At 46.6% G+C, this 24258-nt stretch overlaps 1 protein-coding gene across 1 annotated transcript; it reads left to right on the plus strand.

The window, feature by feature from the left end:
- The first annotated feature begins 2444 nt into the window (after window positions 1–2444).
- Window positions 2445–22372, plus strand: SLC1A6 (solute carrier family 1 member 6). Its single transcript, XM_057709028.1, has 10 exons — window positions 2445–2740; window positions 8238–8449; window positions 9231–9368; window positions 10916–11120; window positions 11906–11948; window positions 12193–12536; window positions 15335–15568; window positions 16683–16877; window positions 20846–20980; window positions 22153–22372. Exons 2-10 carry the CDS (start codon window positions 8245–8247, stop codon window positions 22346–22348), a joined length of 1695 nt encoding a protein of 564 aa, XP_057565011.1. The 5' UTR covers window positions 2445–2740; window positions 8238–8244; the 3' UTR covers window positions 22349–22372.
- Window positions 22373–24258: the final 1886 nt, after the last annotated feature.

Below are 24258 nucleotides of genomic sequence, written 5' to 3' on the forward strand. Positions count from 1 at the left end.
GTAGGTTTTGTGTGGACATAAGTTTTCAACTCCTTTGGGAAAATATCACGGAGTGCAATTACTGGACCATACAGTAAAGGTATGTTTAGTTTTGTGAGAAATTGCCAAACTGCCTTCCTAAGTGGCTGTACCAGTTCATGCCTTTTTAATATCTAATATGATGAAATGAGAAGTATGCATACAGCATTTTTGCAGCATGTTGAAGTACCATGGTAGCTGTTTCCAGGAAAAAACACTTGCGTGATTATCTGAATTGTAAACTGAACAAGCCACTCTTCCTGGAATACCATTTTTAGACAGACAAGCCTCAGTTATTCCAATATGGGTATTTGGCAGACATTTTCACAAAAATGAAAGAAATGGGTCTGTCATGTCAAGGAAAACAGCTGATGGTATTTATTATGAATGATAAAATTTGGACTTTTAAGTGAAAATTAGAATTTTGAAAAACTTGTATTTACCACTGTAATCTTGACAGCTTGCCAACACTTAAAGTTTTTTCTGGTGAGATCGGTGGTCATATTAACAAATATGACTTTCTGATATTTGGATGATCTGTTAATATTTCATGGATCTACGTAATTCAAGAACTAATGTTTTTCAGATGACTAGTGCATGATATTTAAAAAGAAGCACTCAGTAGATTTTAATGTTAATAGAAGACTAAAGGTTTACTGGCAGTTTCAGATTCCACTTTGGAACTATCTTTTAAAATATGTCAAGTTTTGGCGTTAGTCTCAAAGAATAGCCACAATAACTGAAAAAGCTGATTAAGATATTCCTGTCTTTTCCAACCACCTGTCTGGTTGTTTCTGTTTAGAGACTCCTTATTTAATATATATTGTTGATTCATGAACATAGAATTCACAGCCAACAGCACCGTAAATTATGCCTGCCTGAAGCTTATCTAACACACGGATTTTCTCCATGAGGCACAGCACAGTCTTTTTGTGCTAAAGAACATCAGACAGCACTTCAGCACTGTGCCTGGGGCCATTTCAAATAGCAACATCAACAAAAAGCACAAAAATGGGAAAAATGCAGCACTAAACAGACTGTGGAAAGGACATTTTTTACAGAATGACACCCGAAGCAGGAAGGTAGAGGGTTGCCTTGTTTGACCTTAGCTGGAAACTTGACCTTAGCATATCAACAAGTTCAAATTTTTTTACCATGCTGAGCATGTCCGCTAATGATCACAAAAGTGCCATGGGTATCGATTTTGGGGTCACAAATAAATTTTAGCAAGTATGTGAATTTGCAAATATGGAGTCCTCACATAAGGAGGAGTTGCAGGTGTGGCCCAGGAGAACCTGACATCCAGGGCAGGGGTTCAACTTCAGCCAGACATTGAAATCACTTGAGGAGCATTAAAATATGCTTGAGCCCCTGGCCCAGGGATGGTGATGAGATTGGTCTGGGGTGCCACCTGGGTATCAGAATTTTTAAAGGCTCCCTCGGTGATTCTAAGGTACAGCTAAGTTTGAGAACTGCTTAATCGAGAAGGCGCTGTGTCAAGAGGAGAGTGGGGGCTGTATGCACAAAGAGTTGGAATTGGGATGGCTGCTCCCTGGCAGTGTGACCTCGGTCAAGTTACTGAACCTCTCTAAGAGCCTGTCCCCTCATCTGCAAATGAGGGTAGAGATATCTACTGCATTGGGGTGTGTAGGTTAAATATGAGTAAAAGAGCCTGTCGAGACTAGGAATTTGCCATCGAACAATTGCTTGATAACCATAATAACAGGAAACATGTATTGGGTTTTCATCACACGCCATGCTTTGCGCTCAGCTCTTAAAAATGGCAATTAGTTTTCAGAAGAGGTAGGAGATATTGGAAGCAGCCAAGTCAATGTCATTTGGGAAGAAAAGCAAAATCTACATTGCCCGGTGTATCCTAAAGAGAGCAAAGAATAATATTAATTACAATACTAACAGGAATGATTTGCCTCCCACTTGCACAGCGCTTCACGTTGCTGGGACGATTTCCATGCTCACGAGCTTTAATTTTCTCAGCTCTAATTTTCTGTGGGGTTGGCAGAGTCATCTCCGTTGTTTAAACGAGGAGACCAGGCACAGAGAGGGAGAGGGGCTGGCGGAAGCTCACACAGCAGCTAAGTGGCCAGGAATGCAATGTGCACCCCGAGGGAGAAGAGGGGCAGCCGAGCCCACGCAGAGGCTGCTGTCACTCGGACGCTCACACCCGCGGCTTCCCCAGACCTCCGCTGAGGATGCGGGTGCGGGCCCAGTGGTGCCAGGGCCTGGTCCCTACGCTCTCCAGCGGGACCGCTCAGGAGGCGGCGGGAGGCGGGGGCTCGGAGGCGCGGCTCTGAGCTGGGGGGCGGGGGCTAAAAGAAAGAGAAGGCCATCCACCCCGCCTACCCTAGGATCCCCTCCCTCCCCAAACTCTCGGCGGCCTTTCTCCCGAGCGGCTGAGAAGCCAGGGCTGGGAGCGGGGGAGGCGGGGGGCATCCCGGAGGGGATCCCGTCCCCCCCACCCTCCAGCGGCCCGGCGCCCCCACACCCACGTGAACGCAGGGCCGATGCGGATCCCACCCGCTGCACAGCGCGTCGCGGCTCCGCGCGGGTACCTCGGCCTTTTGGTTCTGGAGCCGGCGCTGCGCGGTCTCTGGCGGGTCCCCGCTGCCCGGGCCGGGCGCTTAGCTGGACTCCGGCTCCTGCATCCCCCGCGCAGCGCGCAGGCGGACCCGCGGGCAGGCCGCCCCCGCCGTTCCTGGCGCTGGTGAGTGGGAACACCGAGGCTCCGCGAGGGCGGGGGCTCTGAGGTTCAGGACAGGCAGGATCCGAGGCCGGCTTGGCCTACCCCGTGGTCGGGCAGGTGCGGCGCCCCCTGCGCCCACGTTCCAGTCTCTCGGCTGCTCTTTGTCTCAGCTGCTCGCTGCCCTTTGAGTTGTCGCCTCCGCTCGTCTCCCGGTAAGCCCTGGTGAGTTTCCTATCGCCTTAGTTGCCCCAGGGTTTCCCTGCCCATCTCCCCGCCCCTTCCCATCCGGTCCCTCTATCCCTGGCCTCTACTGATGGGCAGGTTTCCATTTCTGCCTGATGCCTGGTCCCTTTACAGGGCTTGGTTCCCTTCCCTATTAGGGGGTTTATTCCTCTAAATCCGGAGGGACCTGGTTGTGACTGAGACTTTGGCCACCGCTGCGGGGGTGGGGGACTGGGTCCGAAGTTGTGTGTGGGTTGGTGGTGATGGTGATGGTGATGGTGATGGTGATGGTGTGTGTGTGTGTGTGTGTGAGACTGAATTTATGAGTAGGGTTGCCTACCCAAAGAGGTGTGTGGGGCTGAATGTTTAAATGTGGGAAGGAATTTGGAAGTCTGAAGTTTTGTGTCCCAAGGTGTGTGTGTGTGTGTGTGTGTGTGTGTGTGTGTGTGTATGTATCTGCAAATGCCCGTTTGGAGTTTCTTTTACAAGGCGTGTGGCACAAGGACGTGAAGGTGTGTATGTGTGGGTTTGTGTGTCTGAGGAGGAGTCTGGGGTTTTGTGTCTGATGGTGTGCATGAGTATGTCAAGTGTGTGCGTGTTTGCGTGTGTAGGAATTGTATGACTAATGCTGCTTTAATGGGGTTGCATTTCTCTTTTTTTAATTGAAGTATAGTTGACATATTATATAAGTTACAGGTATACAATATAGCGATTCATCATTTTTAAAGGTTGTACTCCATTTATAGTTATTGTAAAATATTGGTTACATTGCCTGTGTTGTACAATATATTTTTGTAGATTAGTTTATGTATAATAGTTTATACCTCTTAACCCCCATCCCTAAATTGCCCGCCCCCTTCCCTCTCCCCCCCCCACCCCGGCAGCCACTAGTTTGTCCTCTATACCTGTGTCTGTTTCTTTTTTGTTATATTCACTAGTTTGTTGTATTTTCTAGATTCTACATCTAAGTGATATCATACAGTGTTTGTCTTTTTCTGACTGATTTCACTTAGCATAATACTGGAGTTGCATTTCTGAAGGTGTATGGGTTGTATGTCAAATAGTTCTGTGTGTGTGAGACTGTGTGTCTGTGTGTGGTTGTGCATGTGTCAGTTGTTCACAAGAGGTGTGTGAGGTTGTGTGTTCAAGTGTGTATTTGTGATGTGTGATATATGTATTTCCTTCTTTTTTCCTCCCTTCACTCATTCCTCAGGTTAGCAGAATATTGAGATAAAATGTATGGAAAGCATCCTCGTTTGCCCACTGTAGGTTGCTTCAGCTTTAGAATGTAGGAGTTCCTTCCTTTTTGCCCCTGGCTCTGAGAGATGCCCATCTCATCACATCTAAGAGTCTAGAGGTTGGGGGAACCAGGTGGGAGATCCGTCCTTGAACCCCTGCAGATCCTGGGGACGCTAGAAGGGCCATTTCCTGAGCAGGAAGCCTAAGAAGCATGGCCAAGAGAAGGCCTAGGACCAGGAGTGACTAGAAAAGAGAGAACCTAGGGTGAGGGGAGAAGCCCCCAGGGGTCCAAGAGAGACCAAGAAGGGGCCAAGAGGAGGCCAAGATCCAGGGAAAACCATTTCAAGTCAAGTATTGCTTGGCAAGTAATGCAGTCAGGACTGAGCAAAGTTGATGGAAGCCTCTCTCCCCTGTCAACATTTTTCTCTGTCTTCAGTTGTGTATCTGTTGGATTCCTGCTTTTTATTAACCATGGTTGTCATCTATTTCATGCTCATTAGGTGCTGTTCTAACTGTCTTGTGAATTGGGCCATCAAAGCCACACAGAAAGTGACCAGTTCCTGCAAGGTGGAGTGGTATTTGAAACAAAGAGCTCATGAACATTCTTCCTCTAGACCAGGGGTCTCCAAAGTTTTTCAGTAAAGGGCCAGGGAGATTGTATGGAGACTCATAAAATCTCTGTTTCAACAACTCAACTCAGCCATTGTAGCACAAAAGTAGCCGTAGACAGTACGTAAAGAATGAGTATGACCATGTGCCTATAAAACTTTCTTTACAGAAACAAGCAGCAGGCTAGAGTTGGCCCTTGGACTATGGCTCGTGCATCCCTGCTCTATACTGTGCTATTTCCTATAAGGAAGAGATAAGAGATAGACCAAACTAGTTCTGGAGTTTTTGTGACTAGTTTGGATCGCAGCTGCATGCTCCCTTGGGACCCATGGGCAGCTTCATGCTAGTTCATGGTGACTGGAAACATACATCTTAGAGATGAGGGAGTAATTACACATTTCTTATGTAGTCTGTGGTCTCCTGCCTGGGATTTTTCACAGCCAGCTGAAAAAAACCATTGTGGTTCGAAGTGACAGATCCTTTGGAGCAGGATCCCAGCTGGGGTTTGACATCGGGAACCAGGAGCTCCTTAGAACTGGAGGAAGCAGGACCTGGAAAGCTGAGGCAGATACCCCATCCCTGAGATATGGGGAGGATGAAAGAGGACAAGAATGATAGTTATCTCAGAAAAGTAGTTGCTCAGCCAGCGGCAGCCAAAAAGAAAAAAAAAAGGAAAAAGTTCAGGGAATGATCTATTGGTCTGTCTGTGAAAGCCTCCCAGCCTGATCTGGATGGATTCAGGCACTGGGGTTGGGATTAGGGCTTGGCAGAGGTGAGGTGGTGGCAAGGAGAGGTATCTGAAGCCACGATACCTCAGAGAGTAGCTGGGGGAGGCCAAATTCTCCTTACATGTACAGACATCCCAGGCAACCCAAATATGCACAGCCCAGCACAGGATGCAATATGTACTGTCTTTCTTTGGTTTGGAGAGTTTTTTTTCTAGAAGTTAGATGAATCTAGTGTATGTGTCAGGAAGCAGACAGCACACTCAAAAAGAGGAATTGAAAATTAAGGACTACTTACAAGGTTAAACCAGTAAAGTTGGTGCAACACTCAGAGATCAGCAAGAGGGGGACCTGGGGAGAGCTGTGGCTGTAACAAAGGATTGTACTTATTTTTTTAATTGAAATACATATTGATACGTAACATTGTGTAATTTAAGATTTACACCATGTTTTTTTTCCATTTTATTTATTTATTTATTATTTTTTTGGGGTACACCAAGTTCAATAATCTGTTTTTATACATATATCCCCATATTCCCTCCTTCCCTCAACTCCCCCTAGATTTTTGATATATTCATATATTGTAATGTTATATCCATTGTAGCAATAGCACCTGTTTCATGTCAAGGGAGCCAAGAACACTCAGTGGGGAAAGGATACTCTCTTTAACAAATGATGTTGGGGAAGCTGGATAAACAGGTGCAGAATAATAAAATTGGACCCCTATCTTACACCATTCACAAAAATTAACTTGAAAGGGATACAAGACTTAAACATAAGGCCTGACACCATAAAACTGTTAAAAGAAAATGTAAGGTAGAAGCTGCTCAATGTTGGTCCCAGCAATGATTTTTTTTTTTTGATATGACACCAAAAGCTCAAACAACAAAAGCAAAAATCAACAAGTGGGACTACATCCAACTTAAAAACTTCTGTACAGCAAAAACAATCAAACAAAAACCAACAAAATGACAAGGCAACCTGTAGAATGGGAGAAAAATTTTGCAGACCATATGTCAGATAAAGGGTTAATATCCAAAATATGTAAAGATCTCATACAACTCAATAACAAAAATCATACACAATCTGATTGAAAAATGTGCAGAGGAACTAAAGTCATTTTTCCAAAGAAGATGTCCAAATGGTCAACAGCTGCAGAAGATTGTCTGATGGGAACTGTGACCTTAGGTAGAGGAATACAGTCACTCCCAAACAGGCCTGGCAGGGGGAGCTAAGAGAATGCTCTACCTCCATGTCTTCCCACCTTCCATTCTCCTGTGTTTTCCACTGGCCACACTGAAAGGGCAAGGGAGCCCAGGCAATGCCATCTCTAGTGGTCAGCCTTTCGCCTGGGGATGAATCTAGAGGGCTAACAGAATTGCCAGTATGCCGACAAGAGGGGCCTTGCCACTTTTTGCTGTAATATCAGTATAGGCAAGCCTGCTTATCTTTCTGGAATAGGAGGTGCCCAGGGCCCAGGACACTGTTAGGGCCAATGCAAACATTTTTGCTTCTTTTAAATCAGAATAAAGAATTTAGCTTTCAGGTCAGAGAAAATGTTTTAATATATAATATCAATATATTCATTTAAAAATTGGGGTGAAATTTACAATACTGAAAACCAACCATTTTAGAGTGGCGTTCAGTGTCACTTAGTGCATTTGCAACGTTGTTCAACAATCACCTCGATCTAGTTCCCAAATAATATATTCATTTTTATATCAATGCAGTTGTAAAATATAATTTTAATATATATTTTCATGGTGGAAGGGGCCACAAAGGCCGATGTTCCTCAGACTCATGAAAGTCACAATTTCCAAGCTGCCCTATACCTGTGAGGTGTTTAGTTGGTAAAAGGATAGGTAAGTTTTAATTTTTGTATGCATTTTATTTAATGTGTATTAAAATATAATGAGCATGTCAAGTAATGATCTAAAATTTCCAGTTTAGATACATTTATTTAGATAAGTAAATAAAGTGACATGGTTATGGCTGAATGTAAAGAGGAGATGCAGACGTCTGACGTTTGGGAAACGGTGCCTGGTACCCCAGAGTGACTCTGAACATCACATTTCCCTTCAAAGATGGATGCTGAAGAGCCACTGGGATCAAGAATTATCACCATTTCCATCTCGTAGGACTCCCCCTCTTCCTGTTGCTGTTGGGCATTCATGCAGAGCAGCTGCATTTATTGGGCCCCGACTGTTTGCTGGGTGCCTCCTGATTTTGTCATTGTGGAAAGCCCATTTGGTAGCACCTCCAGGCTAGACACCAAACCATATTAATTTGGGGGGCTAGCCACAAAGTGCCTTTTTTAAGCCCCTGCGTGAAGTTGGTGCTCAGCCAAGGCTTGTTAGTCTGGTTTGTGAGCTGGGCCAGCTCTCAGTCGCTTGTGATGCTCTCATGCAATAAGGAGGGGGCTGGAGTTAGAGAATGGCAAAAACGTCCATTATATTGTGATCTGCCTCTCTGTCTCTTCCCAGTCATGCCCGGGAGTGATTCTGGAGACCTTGATCTTTTTTCTGCCAGGACATGACCCTTGAACCCCTGGCAGTGTTCTCAGGTGGCCCAGCGCAAGGCATAACCCAACAGACCGACACCGCCCCTTCCCTGCTGTCTGGACTCTCTGAGTTCCTCACCAGCTTCTTCCACTCTTCCCCCTCTACCTACATCCGCCTTCTGTTCGGTCCCTCACCAGGCCTGGGCCCCTCTGTCCCCCGCAGATAGACGATGAGCAGCCATGGCAACAGCCTGTTTCTGCGGGAGAGTGGTCAGCGGCTGGGCCGAGTGGGCTGGCTGCAGCGGCTGCAGGAGAGCCTGCAGCAGAGAGCGCTGCGCACTCGCTTGCGCCTGCAGACCATGACACGCGAGCACGTGCTGCGCTTCCTGCGCCGCAACGCCTTCATCCTGCTGACCGTCAGCGCAGTGGTCATTGGTGAGTCGTCTGGGAGGGGCGGGCTCTGCCCCTGGTGGGCGAGGACTTGCGGGAAATTCCCTGCACGCATATTTCTTCCCTCCACTTAGTTATTCTCACCTGTACAGGTGCGCACGCCCACCCTTCCCCCTCCCCAGGACACACTCACACAAATGGGTACACACTCCTGCAAACACAGCTGTGTGTCCAATGTCTCATGTCCCGATATACGTATGTCTACTTACACGCATAAGTAAACACTATACAAATGCACACTTTCTGCAAATGAACACACACAAACATGAACAAATTTTTATGCATGTATAGAACTTACAGGTGCGAACATGTAAACTCATACACACACACATATACTAGAACTTACAAACATGTTCATACACACACACATTCCTCTGTACACACATTGGCACACTTATGAGCTTAAATGCATGTATACCCCCATGCTTGAAAACAGTACTATACACATACAAGTCACACCTACATACACATATAGGAAAAACATGTGCATCTCATGTACACGGGCCCTCATATACAGGCAGATGCATGTGCCCAAGTGAGCACACACTGTCACATGTGTATGTGTGTACACATGAATGTGCAGACATTTGCACACGTGTCAACACAGTAACATAAACTCATACATTCCATAATGTGCACATAAACACGCACACTCAGAGTGTTTCTCTTTCACCTCCATCGACACACACCCTTTTTGCAATGGATGGCCCCCGCTTGGGGCTCAGTGACCAAATTCAACTCCACTGACCCCTCATTTTGGCCCTAGGGGTTAGCCTGGCCTTTGCCCTGCGCCCGTACCAGCTCAGCTACCGCCAGATCAAGTACTTCTCTTTCCCTGGAGAGCTTCTCATGAGGATGCTGCAGATGCTGGTGCTGCCACTCATTGTCTCCAGCCTGATCACAGGTGAGAGAGCCCAGGCCAGTGTTGGCCTCCAAGACCCTCCCAGAGTCCAAATCTGGAGCCAAGGCTGTTCCGAGCATGGGACCACCTCCCCAATTCAGACCTCAAACACGGAGCATGCATCTAGCTCTGCGTCCTTGGCCAAAGCCCTGATACTAATCAGACCTGGGTTCCAGGACCCAGAGGATCTATAAGACTTATCTCAGTAACTTTCCTGTACTTTTCCTTGGAGGCAAAATACCAGCCTGCCAGGGGTTTAGTATCATCCAGAGATGAAAGGAAGGCTGTTGTGGGGCAACCAGGGAAGGTAGCTGGGATTTGGTGTGGATGGTCATGGGGTGGGATGTGGATGAAGGTATTTGAGATGGAAGTGACAGGATGGTGGGTGGAGGGTGGGATGGAAGAATGGATGGCTTATGCAGGGGTTGGAAAACTTTTTCTACAAAGGGTCAGGTAGAAGACACTTTTAGCTTCAAGGGCCATGTGGTCTCTGCTACAACTCTTCAATTCTGTTGTAGTTGCAAAAGCAGCAGCAGATTAGTATGTGAACAAATGGGCATGGCTATGGTCCAATAAAATTTTATTTACAAAAACAGGCAGCGGGCCAGATTTGGCCCATGGGTGGTCAATCGCCAATCTCCAGATTTTGGGATGGGGATGAAGATAAAGGAATGAAAGAATGATTTCTTGGGTTGGGTTTCCTTAGAAGCAGAGCCTGAGATGGGGGTATTTGCACAAGCGATTTATTGAGGGGTAGCTCTCAAGAGAAACCTATGAGGAAGTGAGGTGAGCAGAATGGGGTGGGGAAAGATGCTAAGCAGAAATGTGGGTTCAGAAGAAGGCTAGCCTCTCAACCTGATCCCATGGGGAGCTCTGGAGAACATGCAACACTACAGAATTGTTCTCCACAACCCTGCCTCTAAGTCAAAGGGGCTGACCTTTTGAATCCCTGTACCAATCAGTCATTGGCTGTAGGTCTCCCATAGGGCCTTTGTGGGTGAGGAAGCTCCTGTTCTGCTGAGGGCAACCCTCAAGAGAAGGGGGCAGCATGAGTTGTTAGGGTTAGAGCAGCCAACATGCTCAGCAGTGGAAGGATAGGTGTATCAACCTGGTGGAGGGTGTCCGGATAGGGCACCAAAAGTATCTACTACTTGGTGTATAGTGAGGTGTATAGATGGTGTATAGTGAGGTGGGTTGGAGGGAGTTGTAATTTTTAGGGTGGATAGGAGGATGAAGAGAGGAATGCAGATTAGGTTATGGTACAAAATAGGGGGTAAATAGAGGATGGAGTGGGAGTCGAAAATGTTGGCTTAGAGTAGAGGCAAGGTTAGTGAAGTGGTGCTTGGGATAAAGGAGGGAGTGGAAACTGTATTTGCAACATAGAATGGGAGCTGGAGGATAGCAAAGTGGGTGGAAGGATGGGGTGAGGCATAGGAAGAGGCATGCTTGGTGGAATGGTTATGGCAGTTTGGGGAGCATGGAGCAAACTGATGGGAGAGTGGGTGGTGGGGTGTGGATGGGGCTGCTCGATTGCACCACCTGTCCTCCAGGTATGGCGTCCTTGGATAACAAGGCAACAGGGCGGATGGGGATGCGGGCAGCTGTATACTACATGGTGACCACAGTCATCGCGGTCCTCATTGGCATCCTCATGGTCACCATCATCCATCCTGGGAAAGGCTCCAAGGAGGGGCTGCACCGAGAGGGCCGGATCGAGACCATCCCCACGGCTGATGCTTTCATGGACCTGGTCAGGTGACGTCCTTTCTAATTTTGATGGGAATTCCAGAATTTCAGCCCTACATGTGACAACCTACACTCTAGTGGAGACAAAAGGGACAGGCTAACCCAGCCTGGAAATGCAACCCAAGTTGAGCCTAGTTTTACTGATACCTGTTATCTGTCCTGGAGCTGTGCACAAATCCTCTGAGGGCAGCTTACTCCTAGGATATGATCTTTCGACCCACAAGTTAGGGAGGCTATAGTTGCAGCATCTTGGAATGGGCTCAGAACAGATGGTGTTTGGTATTCCCAAGATCCATTGGAAGGTAAATGATTCTCTGAAAGTAGCAAGATTTTGCCTGCCAGAATGAAGGCTGTTCATAGTTCTACCCCAGTCACTGACCTGGGGGGAACCTAGCCTTGGAAGAGTTTAGGAGCGTCCTGTGTTGTTTTTTTTTTTTTTTTTTGAGATATCACGGTGTGTGAATTGAAGTCCCTGAGGTGGCATAGGGTCCTACCAAAGGGCTCAGACAGGCCTGAATTTGAGGTCCATCTGTACCCCTTAGGAGCTGTGTGGCTTGGGCAACTTACATAAGTTCTTTGTGCTTTGGTTTCTCTGTATGTAAAGTGGAGACATCCATAACACTCACTTTTAGAGCTGTGGTGTTTACATCAGATCACGTAGGTAAGGCAGTTAGCTCAGTGTTCAGATGTTGGCTACTATTATTATTGTTGCCTTTGCTATTATTATTACTGTTATCACTCTAGGTTCTCTTCCAAGGTCTAACCACGTTCATTCATCTGATGTTTTTCTGCAGAAATATGTTTCCGCCCAACCTTGTGGAGGCCTGCTTCAAACAGGTCAGGGGGAAGTATGCAGTCTGATCAAGGAGGTTTGGAGGGTTGGGGGAGCTTGCTGCTGAGTGAATGGTCCAGGAGTGAGGGATGGGAAGAAGGACCTGTCTGAACATTGCCCAGGGAACTTGTGAAAAATGCAAAATCTATACTTTTTCTTCCATGCATTGGTGGTTCATTCCCTCATTAACCTTTTTATGCACTCAGTCTGCTATGCATTGGTCTATGGCCCAATATCTCCATATTTCAGTTTAAGACGCAGTACAGCACGAGGTTGGTAACCAGGACCATTGTGAGGACAGATAATGGATCGGAGCCGGGCACCTCCATGCCTCCTTTATCCTCATTGGAGAACGGAACCAGCCTCCTGGAAAATGTCACGCGGGCCTTGGGCACCCTGCAGGAGGTGCTGAGCTTTGAGGAGACTGTGCCTGTGCCTGGCTCTGCCAATGGCATCAATGCCCTGGGCCTTGTGGTCTTCTCGGTGGCCTTTGGGCTGGTCATCGGTGGCATGAAACACAAGGGCCGGGTCCTGCGGGATTTCTTCGACAGCCTCAATGAGGCTATTATGAGGCTGGTGGGCATCATTATCTGGTGAGTGTTGGGCTGTGACAAGGACGGGGGGTGGTGGTGATGGGTGTTGTCAGGGCTGGGAAGTCAGGCCGTGGGGCAGCTGCTGAAGTGGTTGTTGGGACCACTTGGCCAAAGTCATCAACATATGTATTGGTTAATTCACTCATTCATTCATACTTTTTTGCAATGATTTATTCACTCATTCACTCCTGTGTTCATCTATTTTTTCACTCATTTATTCATTTGTACTCAAGCTTCTGTGAATTCTTCATTCACTCCGTCATGCATCTATTCATCTTATTCTTCTCTGGATTGACCAAATTATCCACTCACTCATTTGTTTATTTATCTTCATTCTCCCATGCATTGATTCATTCATTTGTTCATTTTTCTGTGCGTTGGTTAATTCATGCATTCATTCATATGTCCATTCACTCATAAATTCATTCATAAACTCATCTGTGCTTTAGCTAATTGATGGATCCATTTACTCACCACGTCATCTATTCATTTGGATTCAATTCTTTGACTCACTTGTTCATCTCTACATTTGTTATTCTTTCATTCACTCAGTCAAATATCCCCTGCATCCATTCACCCATTTCCTTAACCCGCTCATTCATTCACTCACCCATCATTCATGTCTCATTTACTCATTTTCTCACTTATTTATCCACTTGCTGATTATTCCTTAACTGACCCATGCATTCATTCATTCTTTAAATCCCTTCACTATTTCAGCAGACATTTTACCAGGCTGACTTCGTTTTGAACTCTGGAATACAGAGATACATTGAATTCAGTCCATGTCCTCAAAAAGCTTGCAAAGTTTTGGAGGAGACAGATGTATATTAGATAAATATAAATACAAGATGGAAGGTTCTAGAGTCAAGAGATGTTTAAAAAGTATGGGGAATATGGATAAGTAAGCAACCAATGAGGGATATGCAGTGAACTCTGCCTGGGAAGGTGAGGAGGAAGTCATGGAGAAGTCCATCTCTTAGCTGGGTCTTGAAAGGTGAGTAGGAATCCAACAGGACAGGAAGAAGGGAGAGGCACTTCAAGCAGAGGGAACAGAACATGCAAAGCTTGAAAGAACCTGAGTTGTTAGGAGAATGGTGAGGATTTTAAGAAGGTGGGAGCATATGTTGGGAGTGGTGGTGGAAGATATTAATAAGGATGTCTTCCCAAATTGGGGAAGACTTTGTACACCATCCCAAATAATTTGAAAGTTGGGTGGGGGGGGGGAGGCTAGAGGCTAAGTTGAGAGCTTGGAGAAGCAGCTGAGAGGTTAGAAGGAGAAGCTTATCAAGGATAAGGAAGAGGATTGAAAAAGAGTGCTGAAAGCTCAACTGAATGGGGAACTGTGAGTTTGTAGTGGTGTCATTGGCATGTTTGGGAGAATATCCATATGTGCCAGGTAGCTGAGTATAGGAGGAAAGAAGTGTTGTGCAACTGATCCAGAGTTGAGGAATTTTGCAGAGGATGAGGAGTAAGGATGGAGGTGAGGGATTTGGGAAAGGTGTTTACAGAATATTCATAGAGGTATGTCTAGAGTTGGAGACAGCTCAGCAACCACCCACCGGGGCTAACCCCGGGCCCAGCCTGGGGAATACAGATGTGGCTGGAGGAGTCCCCTGTATCTTCATTCCCACAATCTTAGCTTGGGTCTTATCATTTCTGACCTAAGCTGTTGCACCAACTCCCCAAGTGGTCCTCACCTCCTCCGATACATTCCCCATGACAATGACCAAGTGTCGACTTCAGTTTCTAAAGAGAGAGACATAACAGAGGAAGCCTGGTGTTGGGTGAATTATAGCACCATTGGCAGAAACTCACAAAACTAAGCAGTGGGCTGGTTTGTGGGGAAAACAGGTGAGCCCCCGATGAACTTGCTTATGCTGTCTCCTTTACTCTCCTTTTCACTCACTGCTCCAGTCACACTGCTCTTCTCTCTGCTCCTCCAACACTGCTAGCTCACATTCATCTCAAGGTCTTTGCACTTTGCCTACAATGCTTTCCCCTCAGATATGTGTGGTGTCTTTTCATCATTCAGGTATCAGAGTAATTGTTACCTCTTCAGAGAAGCCCTCCCTGACCACTTATTCTTACAGCCCCACTCACTGACTCTCTTCTGCGGCTGTCACCACCTGAAGTTTTAAATGATATATTTCTCCACATATTGTACAGTTCCCCCATTATAATGTAAGCACCATGAGGGCAGGGACAATGTGACTGGAACATAGTAGGTGCTCAATGGATATTTGTTGAGTGAATGAATAAACAGAGAATTTAATAAGACAGGTTGTTTGAGATGTCTGTGGGAAGTCCAGGTGAAATAGCTTAGGTCTGGTGAATGAGTGAGAATATGCACTTATAGGAAAGAGAGTAGGGGCGTACAGGTTACAAAAGCAGAGCAAAGAGTTGGGGGCAGTGGATAAGGGAAGTCAGAAGGCCAGAGACAGAGAGTGTCTGAGTAATGTCTAGGGAAAAAGTCCTGAAGACAGTGACTCTTTGAGGGGATTTGAATCCGGGGTTGGGTGAAAGAGAGACCTTATGTGAATGTGTATCTTGGAGTCGTAGAAACTTCTCTGCTCTTTGAGGGTGAGCTGTGAGTAAGCAGGAAGAAAACATGGGATACGTTTGTGGGACCCAGTTCCATTTGTTATTGTGTGGGGAAGGCTGGAGTGGAGAAGGTGCTGTATGGTGGGCACCCTGTCTGGCACCAGGGTCTATGTGGCCAAAGCCTTGGGGATGCTAGTTGCAGGCTTGTAGGGGAAGTCATGAGGGAGGCCTGACAGGTGTCTGGCTTGGCCTAGGTATGCACCTGTGGGCATCCTGTTCCTGATTGCTGGCAAGATCCTAGAGATGGAAGACATGGCCGTCCTGGGGGGTCAGCTGGGCATGTACACCCTGACCGTCATCGTGGGTTTGTTCCTTCATGCGTGTGGCATCCTGCCCCTCATCTACTTCCTCATCACCCATCGGAATCCTTTCCCCTTCATTGGGGGAATACTGCAGGCCCTCATCACTGCCATGGGCACGTCTTCCAGGTAGGACCTTGACCCCCACCACTGGTACCCTTCCTAGGTTCACTCTTTGTCTTTCAACGCTCTCCTAGGAATGCTGCCCTCTCTGCCACTATAGAACCTCATCTGGGTTGTATAGTAATGTCAGGGGCTCTTGAAGGTCTCCAGGTGGCTCAACACCTGGAGCATTGATCTTTGTCCTGGGCTGGCTCTCCTAACCCCTTTTCCTCCTTTTCTGTTTCTCTATTTAATATGGAGGGAGAACTGGCTGCAAATTTTGAGGTTAGGACAGAGGGTCCAACATGCCTCATGATCTCAGTCATCTTCTAGCTCAGAGGGTCTCATCTTCCCTTGAGATGGCTTCTGGGAGCTCTTGGCTTCCTTCCTTTTTGTGTTTTCAGGGAGTTCACAAAGAGCTCCCCTTTCCCCCCTCATACAAATTCAAAACAATTTGAGAGGTATCACTAGAGCCAACCAGATGGAAGAAAAAAATATCATTTTTATTGCTTATAACAGCAGTTGGAGAATGTGCCTTTTGATCTGTGGCCAAGTAAGATTGGTACCATTGTACCCCAAAATTAAACTCACCAGGTTGCCACAGGCGTGGACACCCAAACATCCTCTTTGTGGGTCCAGGCTTCTCACTGCATGACATAAAGTTGAGCAGACAAAGCACGTGTTTTATGGACCACCTGATCCCAGGTGGGGAGAGATACCTAGAAGGTTAGTGTAGCTGAGGTGACTCCCCGAGTAAACAAGGGAAGTGGGGAATAAGAGTCTTCTGTAATACCCCTTTCTTAGCCCTGATGGGTGGCAGCTCAGAAGACCCTTCACATCCTTTCTGGGAGTGGATGGTTAGAGTAAACTAGTGGCATGAACTAGTGTCTTGTAAGTAGCCTTAAGCTACTGGCTTTAGGTGGGTCAAGAGACCCTCAGCCTGGGGGACCTCACTGCTATGTGCTCCCTGTGTCATGAGAAGTCCCTCTTCCCTATCACAGTTATCAGCCTCTGAAACGTTAGACACCTGCCATCTTCCCCTTGCTCTAGCTCCCAGCTCGACTCCCAGTGTTCTCAGGGGGAACCCTCCCCTGGCCCATTGTCGGCCTCTATTCTCAGCCCTCGGGGTTCTCTCCCCTAGCTCTGCGACACTGCCCATCACCTTCCGCTGTCTGGAGGAGGGCCTGGGTGTGGACCGCCGCATCACCAGGTTCGTGCTGCCCGTGGGGGCCACCGTCAACATGGACGGCACAGCCCTCTATGAGGCCCTTGCTGCCATCTTCATTGCCCAAGTCAACAACTACGAGCTCAACCTGGGCCAGATCACAACTATCAGGTGAGTTGGCCTTGGGTGGGACCTGTCAACAGGTGAGACCTAAGACGTCATTAGCTTGTGGGGGGTGGGGTGGGTGGGGAGGGAGCCACAGCTGGAGGTAAAGGGAGCCATTGAATGCTGGAGGAGGGATGTGGGAAGAGCCCCGTCATCCACGCTGGATGAGGTTAAAGGTGAGACTCTGCAGCGTGAGGCTGATGTTCAGGTCAGTTCTTCTCTCACATGCTATTGTGGGAGATTCCTTTGTCCATTATTTTCCAAGGTATGGCTGGTACATCCTAATAACCTGAGGTTCTTGTTATAAATATGGATGCCTGGGCCCCATCACCCAGCACTTCCAATTTAGTCATTATAAAAATAACAGCAAACGTTGTCATCTCCTTTAGGTCTTTGCTCCAACATCACCTTTTCGGGGATGTGTTCCCTGAACATCCTGTTTAGAATTGCACATCTAGACTTTCTGAGGCTGAACCATTTCCCCATTGAACCATGAGCCTTAGTGTGTATTTCTTGTATTCCTCTTGCTTATTTCTTGCCTCGCACTGGAGTGTAATCTCTGTTTGAGGAGGGATTTTTTTCTATGGGGATTTCTATTAGGTGCCTAACATGTAGTAAATGCTCAATAAGTATGAGCTGAAAGAGTGAATTCATGGAAGGCTCTGTAAACAGTGTTGTGCAAAGTGCCTTTTTGCCCATTAGCTTGATCCTCATGATATGCCCTGAGGTGGATAAAATTATCATGATGATTTTAGGGAGGAAGAAAAGGAAATTGAGGCAGGTTAAGTTACTTGCCCACGGTCACATCTTAGGAAGAGGTGGATTCTTGAATCAGTGCTGTGAAGTGCAGAGCTCAGAGTGGGAGGAGGGATGGATGAAGGGTGGGAGGAAGGAGCATGCATTTAAGGAGCTGGGCTGGGGAGCAGGGGTACATGTGGGCAATGGTTTGAGATTCTCCTGCCCAGGTAAAGAGTCTGAGTCAACAACCCTTACCTTCTTCTGCCCTACAATCAGCAACCTCATGATGCCCTCATGTGAGCATGAAGTACTTGGAGCCTATGGGGCTGTGGTTCTCTATTCCCTGTGCCCCTGAAACAGGGCTCATAATATTGGGTATTGGGGAATAGCCTCTTGTTCAATCAGTGAACAAATATTTATTTTAATTTATTTATTGTAGTAATACTGACTAGGTTCCAGGAGCTGGGAGTATGGCTATGAGCAACACACTTCTGGTTTTGTCCTGGGTCCCTTTGGAATTCAGATGACACAGCTGACTCAGGGTCTTGGGAAGTGTCATTGAGGATTTTCTTCATGGCTTGAACTCCTGGTAGTAAGGACTCTGCATGGACTCCCAGTAAAGGCTGGCTGAATTGTGCTGGACACCACTCTTTAAGGCTCTGCTCTTGTGCGGGAATTTTCTTGGAGGAAGAGGACAGACTGAGTGTGAATCCTCTGCTGATTGAGGCCTGGGGGGCCAGTTTCCTGGATTAGGTCCCCATTTCTTCAGTGAAAGCAAACTTGGAAAAATTTGCAGTAATTTTGTGAGTGTGGGTCTGCCTTTGTTTTTTCCTTGCTTGCCCAAATATTTATTTGGTGTCTACATGCCAGGCACTGTGCTTGGCACTTGGAGGACCTAAAGATGTGAAAGGCATGAACCCTGCTTGGAAGGAGTACCCAGTCTATTAGGGGAGCCCATGAATGAACTAAACACAATGAATTCCCACATTGGTCTTCCAAGTGCTGTGTTGGGGAAGCCAAGTGCTGTGGGAGGTGGCACCTGACCCAGCCTTGGAGCAGAAGCAGTGAGTGAAGCCTTCCTGGAGAGGTGACACCTGAGCTGAATGTGGAAGGAGGAATAGGAGCTGGTCAGGTGGAATGGAATGAAGTCAGGAAAGGGAAAGATGGCATTTGAGAACAGTGGTTCTCAAAGTGGACTAGTAGCATCCTCACCTGGAAACCTGCTAGAAAATGTGAATTCTCAGACCCCACTCCAGTCCTACTGAATCAGAAATTCTGGAAGAGCCCAATTATCTGTGTCGTAACTAACCTTCTAAGTGAGCCTGATGTGCAGTCAAGGTGGAGAATCACTAAGGGCACTCATCAAGGTTGGGGCTTTGTCTAGGTTAGGGTCTCAAACATTGCAGTGAGCACTTTTCAGGGGGAAATTTCACATTTTGGGGAGTAGAGAAGTCATCAAAAAGGGTAAGGATGAGAGACTTTTGAGGGTGTTCTTAAATGGATCAGGGAACTGAGCATCACTTGTAGCTTCTAATTAAGCAAAGAGCTTGGTGGCAATGGGTAGCTTGAGACCCATCAGGTGATGCTTCAGAATTTAGTGGCAGATTGTGATTGGATGCTTGGGGATTCCTAGTTTGGACTGAATGTAAACTTGAAGAAGCTTGAGTTGGATTGTCGGATCCAGGTGGAATTAACTCATCCCACTGAGAGCATGATGCCTGGCTCCCAAAGGCATGCACGGATCACTGTTTATGCCAGGGCCAGCACTTGGAAGAGATAATCTCTATCACTTAGGATAATGGTAATAATGACCCTTCTTGGGGCCCCATTCTCAAAGCACTGTTGTATTTTTCTGCCCCTAATAACCCCTCAAGGTAGGTATATGTTTGTCATTCTATAGATGAGGGAATTTAGGCTCTGAGCTTATGTCTAAGGGTGTACAGATGAAGAATAATATCTTTGGGACCCCAAAGTCCATTCTCTGATCACCAGCCCACGTGTTTGATCAATCACTGATCTGTTAGAGACGTCATCTGTGTTAAGCATCCTGGGTAGCTCCAGGTTCAAGATTATAGAATTTGGTAAAGGACTTCAGAGGCCACCAGGAAGGGGGGCAGTGTCAACCTCAGGGCCCTAACACCTCTCCTGGCAAGTCCAGTGTTTTTTTTTTTTTTTTTAAGAATTTTTTGTGATGTAGACCACTTTTTAGTCTTTTTTGAATTTGTTACAATATTGCTTCTGTTTTATGTTTTGGTTTTTTTGGCCATGAGGCATGTGGGACCTTAGCTCCCTGACCAGGGCTCGAACACACACCCCTGGCATTGGAAGGTGAAGTCTTAACCACTGGACCACCAGGGAAGTCCCCCAAGCCCAGTGATTTTATAATTCTTCTTAGCACACTATGCTAGAAATCCAAATTGATGCAGGAGCTCAAATCTAGCCTACTGTTGATCCAGTCTGATCCTCTACTTGGTGGTGGATGACCATCTCTTTCATTTTCTATATGTTTTACCTTTTAGTTTTCCAAAACCATATATATGTAAATGTATAATTTTTTATTCACTCAGCATCATAGACAATTTCTTCTTCTTTCTCTCTTTTTGATTTCCAGTACATTTATACAATTTACTTATTTATATTTAAATAAATTTTTTATTTTAAAATAGTTTTAGATTTATTATAAAGTTGCAAAGACAATACAAAGAGTTCCAATATCCCCCCCCACCCAGTTTCCCCTCATGTTAAGCTCTTATATTATTATGACATATTTGTCATAACTAGTCAGCCAATATTGATACATTGACAATTTATTCTTTTGAATCTAAACTTGGCCCACCTTCTAGAGTTCCTTTTCTGGCAGCTGGACCTGTCTATACTGACCTACCTACTTCTAGCATACGTGCACATGGGGAACTCAAGCCTCTGCTTCATGGCTGCTGCCCATGTTGAGTCTTCTGCTCTCTTCCAACCCCAAAGGGCAGCTGGTTGAATCCCTACTATTGCGTCTGCAACAGGAGTTGTTTGAACCTACAAATGTCCATCATTGGGTGGATGTCCAACCAGATCCCAGCAAGGGTGAGGGGACATATCTGCATTGGCACTCAATGAAAGTCACTTTGGATTTGTTCTTTATTTTGGGGAATTTGATTTAAGATGCCCTGGGGAACTGACCCCTTCTGACACTGCCTCATCTCTCCCTTCCCTCCTGCTTCCCTGTTGTCTCTCTCCATGTACAGTATCACTGCTACAGCAGCCAGCGTTGGGGCTGCTGGCATCCCCCAGGCAGGTCTGGTCACCATGGTCATAGTGCTCACCTCGGTCGGCCTGCCCACTGAAGACATCACACTCATCATAGCTGTGGACTGGTTCCTGTGAGTGCTCTTCAGACTCTGGTACTATCCTTGGACCCTCCACTTTCCCTGCAGGACTCCTAGCACATGGGCTCTCATTCCAGCAAGGACAGAGTTCTAGAATTTTAGAATGAAAAGGGGGCCTTGGGGAATATCCCAAGCCATGTGGGTCCCAAATTCCATAGAGTTAACCTTGGGAAGTAGGGCAGGGAGGAGATAAGCAAATGGGGACTTTACCCACCATCCAGAAATGCCGTTGCACCTGCTTTATGTAGAAATCACAGAAAAGGTGATCCAAGGGAGCAGAACTGGCTTGCAAATTTAAAAAAAAAACCTCAACTTTTATTTTTTTTATTATTCATGTATCTTTGGCCACACCCGAAGCTTGTGGGATCGTAGTTACCTGACCAGGGATTGAACCTGTGCCTTTGACAGTGAAGGTGCAGAGTCCCAACCACTGGACTGCCAGAGAATTCCCAACCTTAATTTTTTTCTGGCCATGCTGCATAGCTTGCAGGATCTTAGTTCCCCAACCAGAGATTGAACCTGGGCCCTGGCAGTGAAAGCGCCGAGTCCTGATCACTGGACCACCAGGGAATTCCCTTAATTTTTAAAAACAGGGGATTTACATATAAAAATCTGGACTTTTTCCCCACCTGGGAGCTGTCATTTGGATCTGTGTCCCATTTAGTTGGTCTCCACTCTGGCCTTATTTACTCACAGTGGTTACCTTCCCTATCTTGTGTGCTGTTCAGCTCATAACCTGTAATTTTCTATAACAGACATTTATTTGTTTATTTTTTAATCTCTTTATTGGAATATCATTGCTTTACACTCTTGCACCAGCTTATGAGGTACACCAAAGTGAATCAGCTGTATTTATACACATATCCCCATATCCCCTCCCTCCCACGACTCCCCCCCACCCTCCCCGTCCCGGCCCTCTAAGGCATCACCGATCATCGGGTTGATCTCCCTTTGTTATACAGCAGTGGGAAGACATTTATGTTTTTTAAAGAAAGGATTGCATTGCTAAGAACAAATGTGAGCATACCAGAGCTTGGTCCAACCTGTGTTGGATTGGAACATGAGCCCCAATGCCCAGGCACAAGGAGCCCCTGGCTGCCGCACCCTCTTCTCTGTGGAGGTCTTCAATCCTTGATTAATGGTGGCTCTTCTTTCCCCCGACCCAGTGATCGACTTCGCACGATGACCAATGTGCTGGGGGATTCTATCGGAGCAGCCGTCATTGAGCATTTGTCTCAGCGGGAGCTGGAGCTGCAGGAAGCTGAACTCACCCTCCCCAGCCTGGGGAAGCCCTACAAGTCGCTCATGGCCCAAGAGAAGGGAGCTTCCAGGGGACGAGGAGGCAACGAGAGTGCCATGTGAGAGCCTCTAGCTCTGCCTCCCAGAGAGGAGGGAAGGGGGCCGGGGAGGGGGTTCCTGGGGAAAGACCCACTGCCTGAGTGACTGTGCACTGAACACACATGTTCTTTCCAGTGCGTTTGGGGGAAACTACGATAAAGGAGCAGGAATGAAAGATGTCTAAGGTGTCTGTTTCTCTTTGAACATATGCTGAGAATTTCTGGGAGGGTGATGAGCATGGTAGGGGAGGAGATGTTTCTCCTGGGATGAGGGTAAGGGAGGCTTCAGGTTCAACAAGGTGATTGATCAGCTCATGTACCTCATTTTCTCAAGGAGTGGTGGAACTCAAGAAGGTAAAGGAAAACCACAGTATCTCATAATAAAACAATCTCCATGGCCTCTGTGTCGGGAGTCCCCATGACCCCCTTCAGGTTTGATGATTTGCTGGAAGGACTTCCAGAACTCAAAAAAGCTGTAATGCTCTCATTTATGGTTTATTGCAGTGAAAGGACAGAGATTAAAATCAGCAAAAGGTGCAGGGGACAGGGGTGAGGAGAGACCAGGTGTGAGCTTCCAGTTGTCCTGTCGCAGCGAACTGCACAGACATTTATTTCTCCCAGCAATGATATGTGACAACACGTATGAAGTACTGCCAACCATGGAAGCCCACCTGATCCTTGGTGTCCAGAGTTTTTATCAGGGCCTGTCATGTAGGCATAGAGTTCCTGCTGACCTTCACAACTCATTCTTTGGTCCCCCCAGAGGTCAAATGAATACAGCATTGCCCAGGGCTCCAGGTAAACAAAATCAGGCATTCACCATCAACTACACTGTCAGCATAGACTACCTGGCATGGATTAAGGCCCCAGGTAAACAAAGACACTTTCATCAGGTAGGATATTCCAGGGGCTTAGAGGTCATCTTTCAGGAGTCAGTCTAGGGCCAGTCCTTTCTTTGGGATGTGCAGGCTTTGAGCACCCTTTATTCTTTGAGTTAACACTTTAGTTCATACACCCCATGGTTGGGAATAGGGGAAGCAGCTTCCATGGGGATGAGTAATTGGGCCTTGTAGCCCTAACTCTTGACTCCTGGGACTGATCAGCCTGGACATCCCCACGTTGTCCTCAGAGGGCTCTGTGTCTCCTTACTACAGGAGTGGATGTTGGACCTTTAGCATTGTTTTCTTGCAGCCTAATGAACCAGGTGGGACATTACATGAGACCTTACTTACAGGTGTGGGGAAAACAAAAGTAAACAGAGGGTAACATGATTCTTGCTGCTATAGATATAGCTCAATTCCAGGATTCCTTTGTCCAAGAAACATGACATTAATTTTTCCTAAATTAAATTAAGCATCATGGGAGTACCTACCTCTCCCATAGAGGGGAGGGAAATTAAAACATGTGTATGTTTTGAGATGCTCCATCCTCCATTCCTTAGAATCCTAAGGGAAACTTGGAGCCTAAGAAATTAACAGAACTTGGGAGAAGAGCTCTAGAAATCTTTAATCTATTTGCAGTCATCATGGAGACAATTATAATCAAAGTTTGGACATAGTCCATCCCAAGGCAAAAAGCTCCTCTGTTTACAAAATCCTACTCTACATTTGACCATGGGTAACTTTTCATGAGATCCCTGTCTCAAACCAGAATTTCAGCTTCTATGCCCACCCACCCCATGGTCAGGGTTCTGTGTCCTCAGAGGGCTCCTGTGGAAGCAGGGTATATTAGTTTTCTAGGGACAAAGTGACAAAATACCAGAGACTGGGTGGCTTAAATCAGTGGTCCCAAAACTTTGTGGCACCAGGGACCAGTTTCGTGGAAGACAATTTTTCAACAAATTGGGGAGGGAGGATGGTTTAGGGATGATGTGAGGGCATTCCATTTATTGTTCACTTTATTTCTATTATTATTACATTGTAATGTATAATGAAA

The sequence above is a fragment of the Hippopotamus amphibius genome, chromosome 15, assembly GCF_030028045.1.
Source record: "Hippopotamus amphibius kiboko isolate mHipAmp2 chromosome 15, mHipAmp2.hap2, whole genome shotgun sequence".
Lineage (NCBI taxonomy): Eukaryota > Metazoa > Chordata > Mammalia > Artiodactyla > Hippopotamidae > Hippopotamus > Hippopotamus amphibius.

Excerpts from the sequence above, each read along its gene's own strand:
- SLC1A6 (XM_057709028.1), top strand. The coding sequence starts at position 8,245 with ATGAGCAGCCATGGCAACAGCCTGTTTCTGCGGGAGAGTGGTCAGCGG. Across the intron at positions 9,369-10,915 it reads TGTCTCCAGCCTGATCACAG|GTATGGCGTCCTTGGATAAC; the intron begins GTGAGAGAGCCC and ends CCTGTCCTCCAG. Across the intron at positions 11,121-11,905 it reads GCTTTCATGGACCTGGTCAG|AAATATGTTTCCGCCCAACC; the intron begins GTGACGTCCTTT and ends GTTTTTCTGCAG.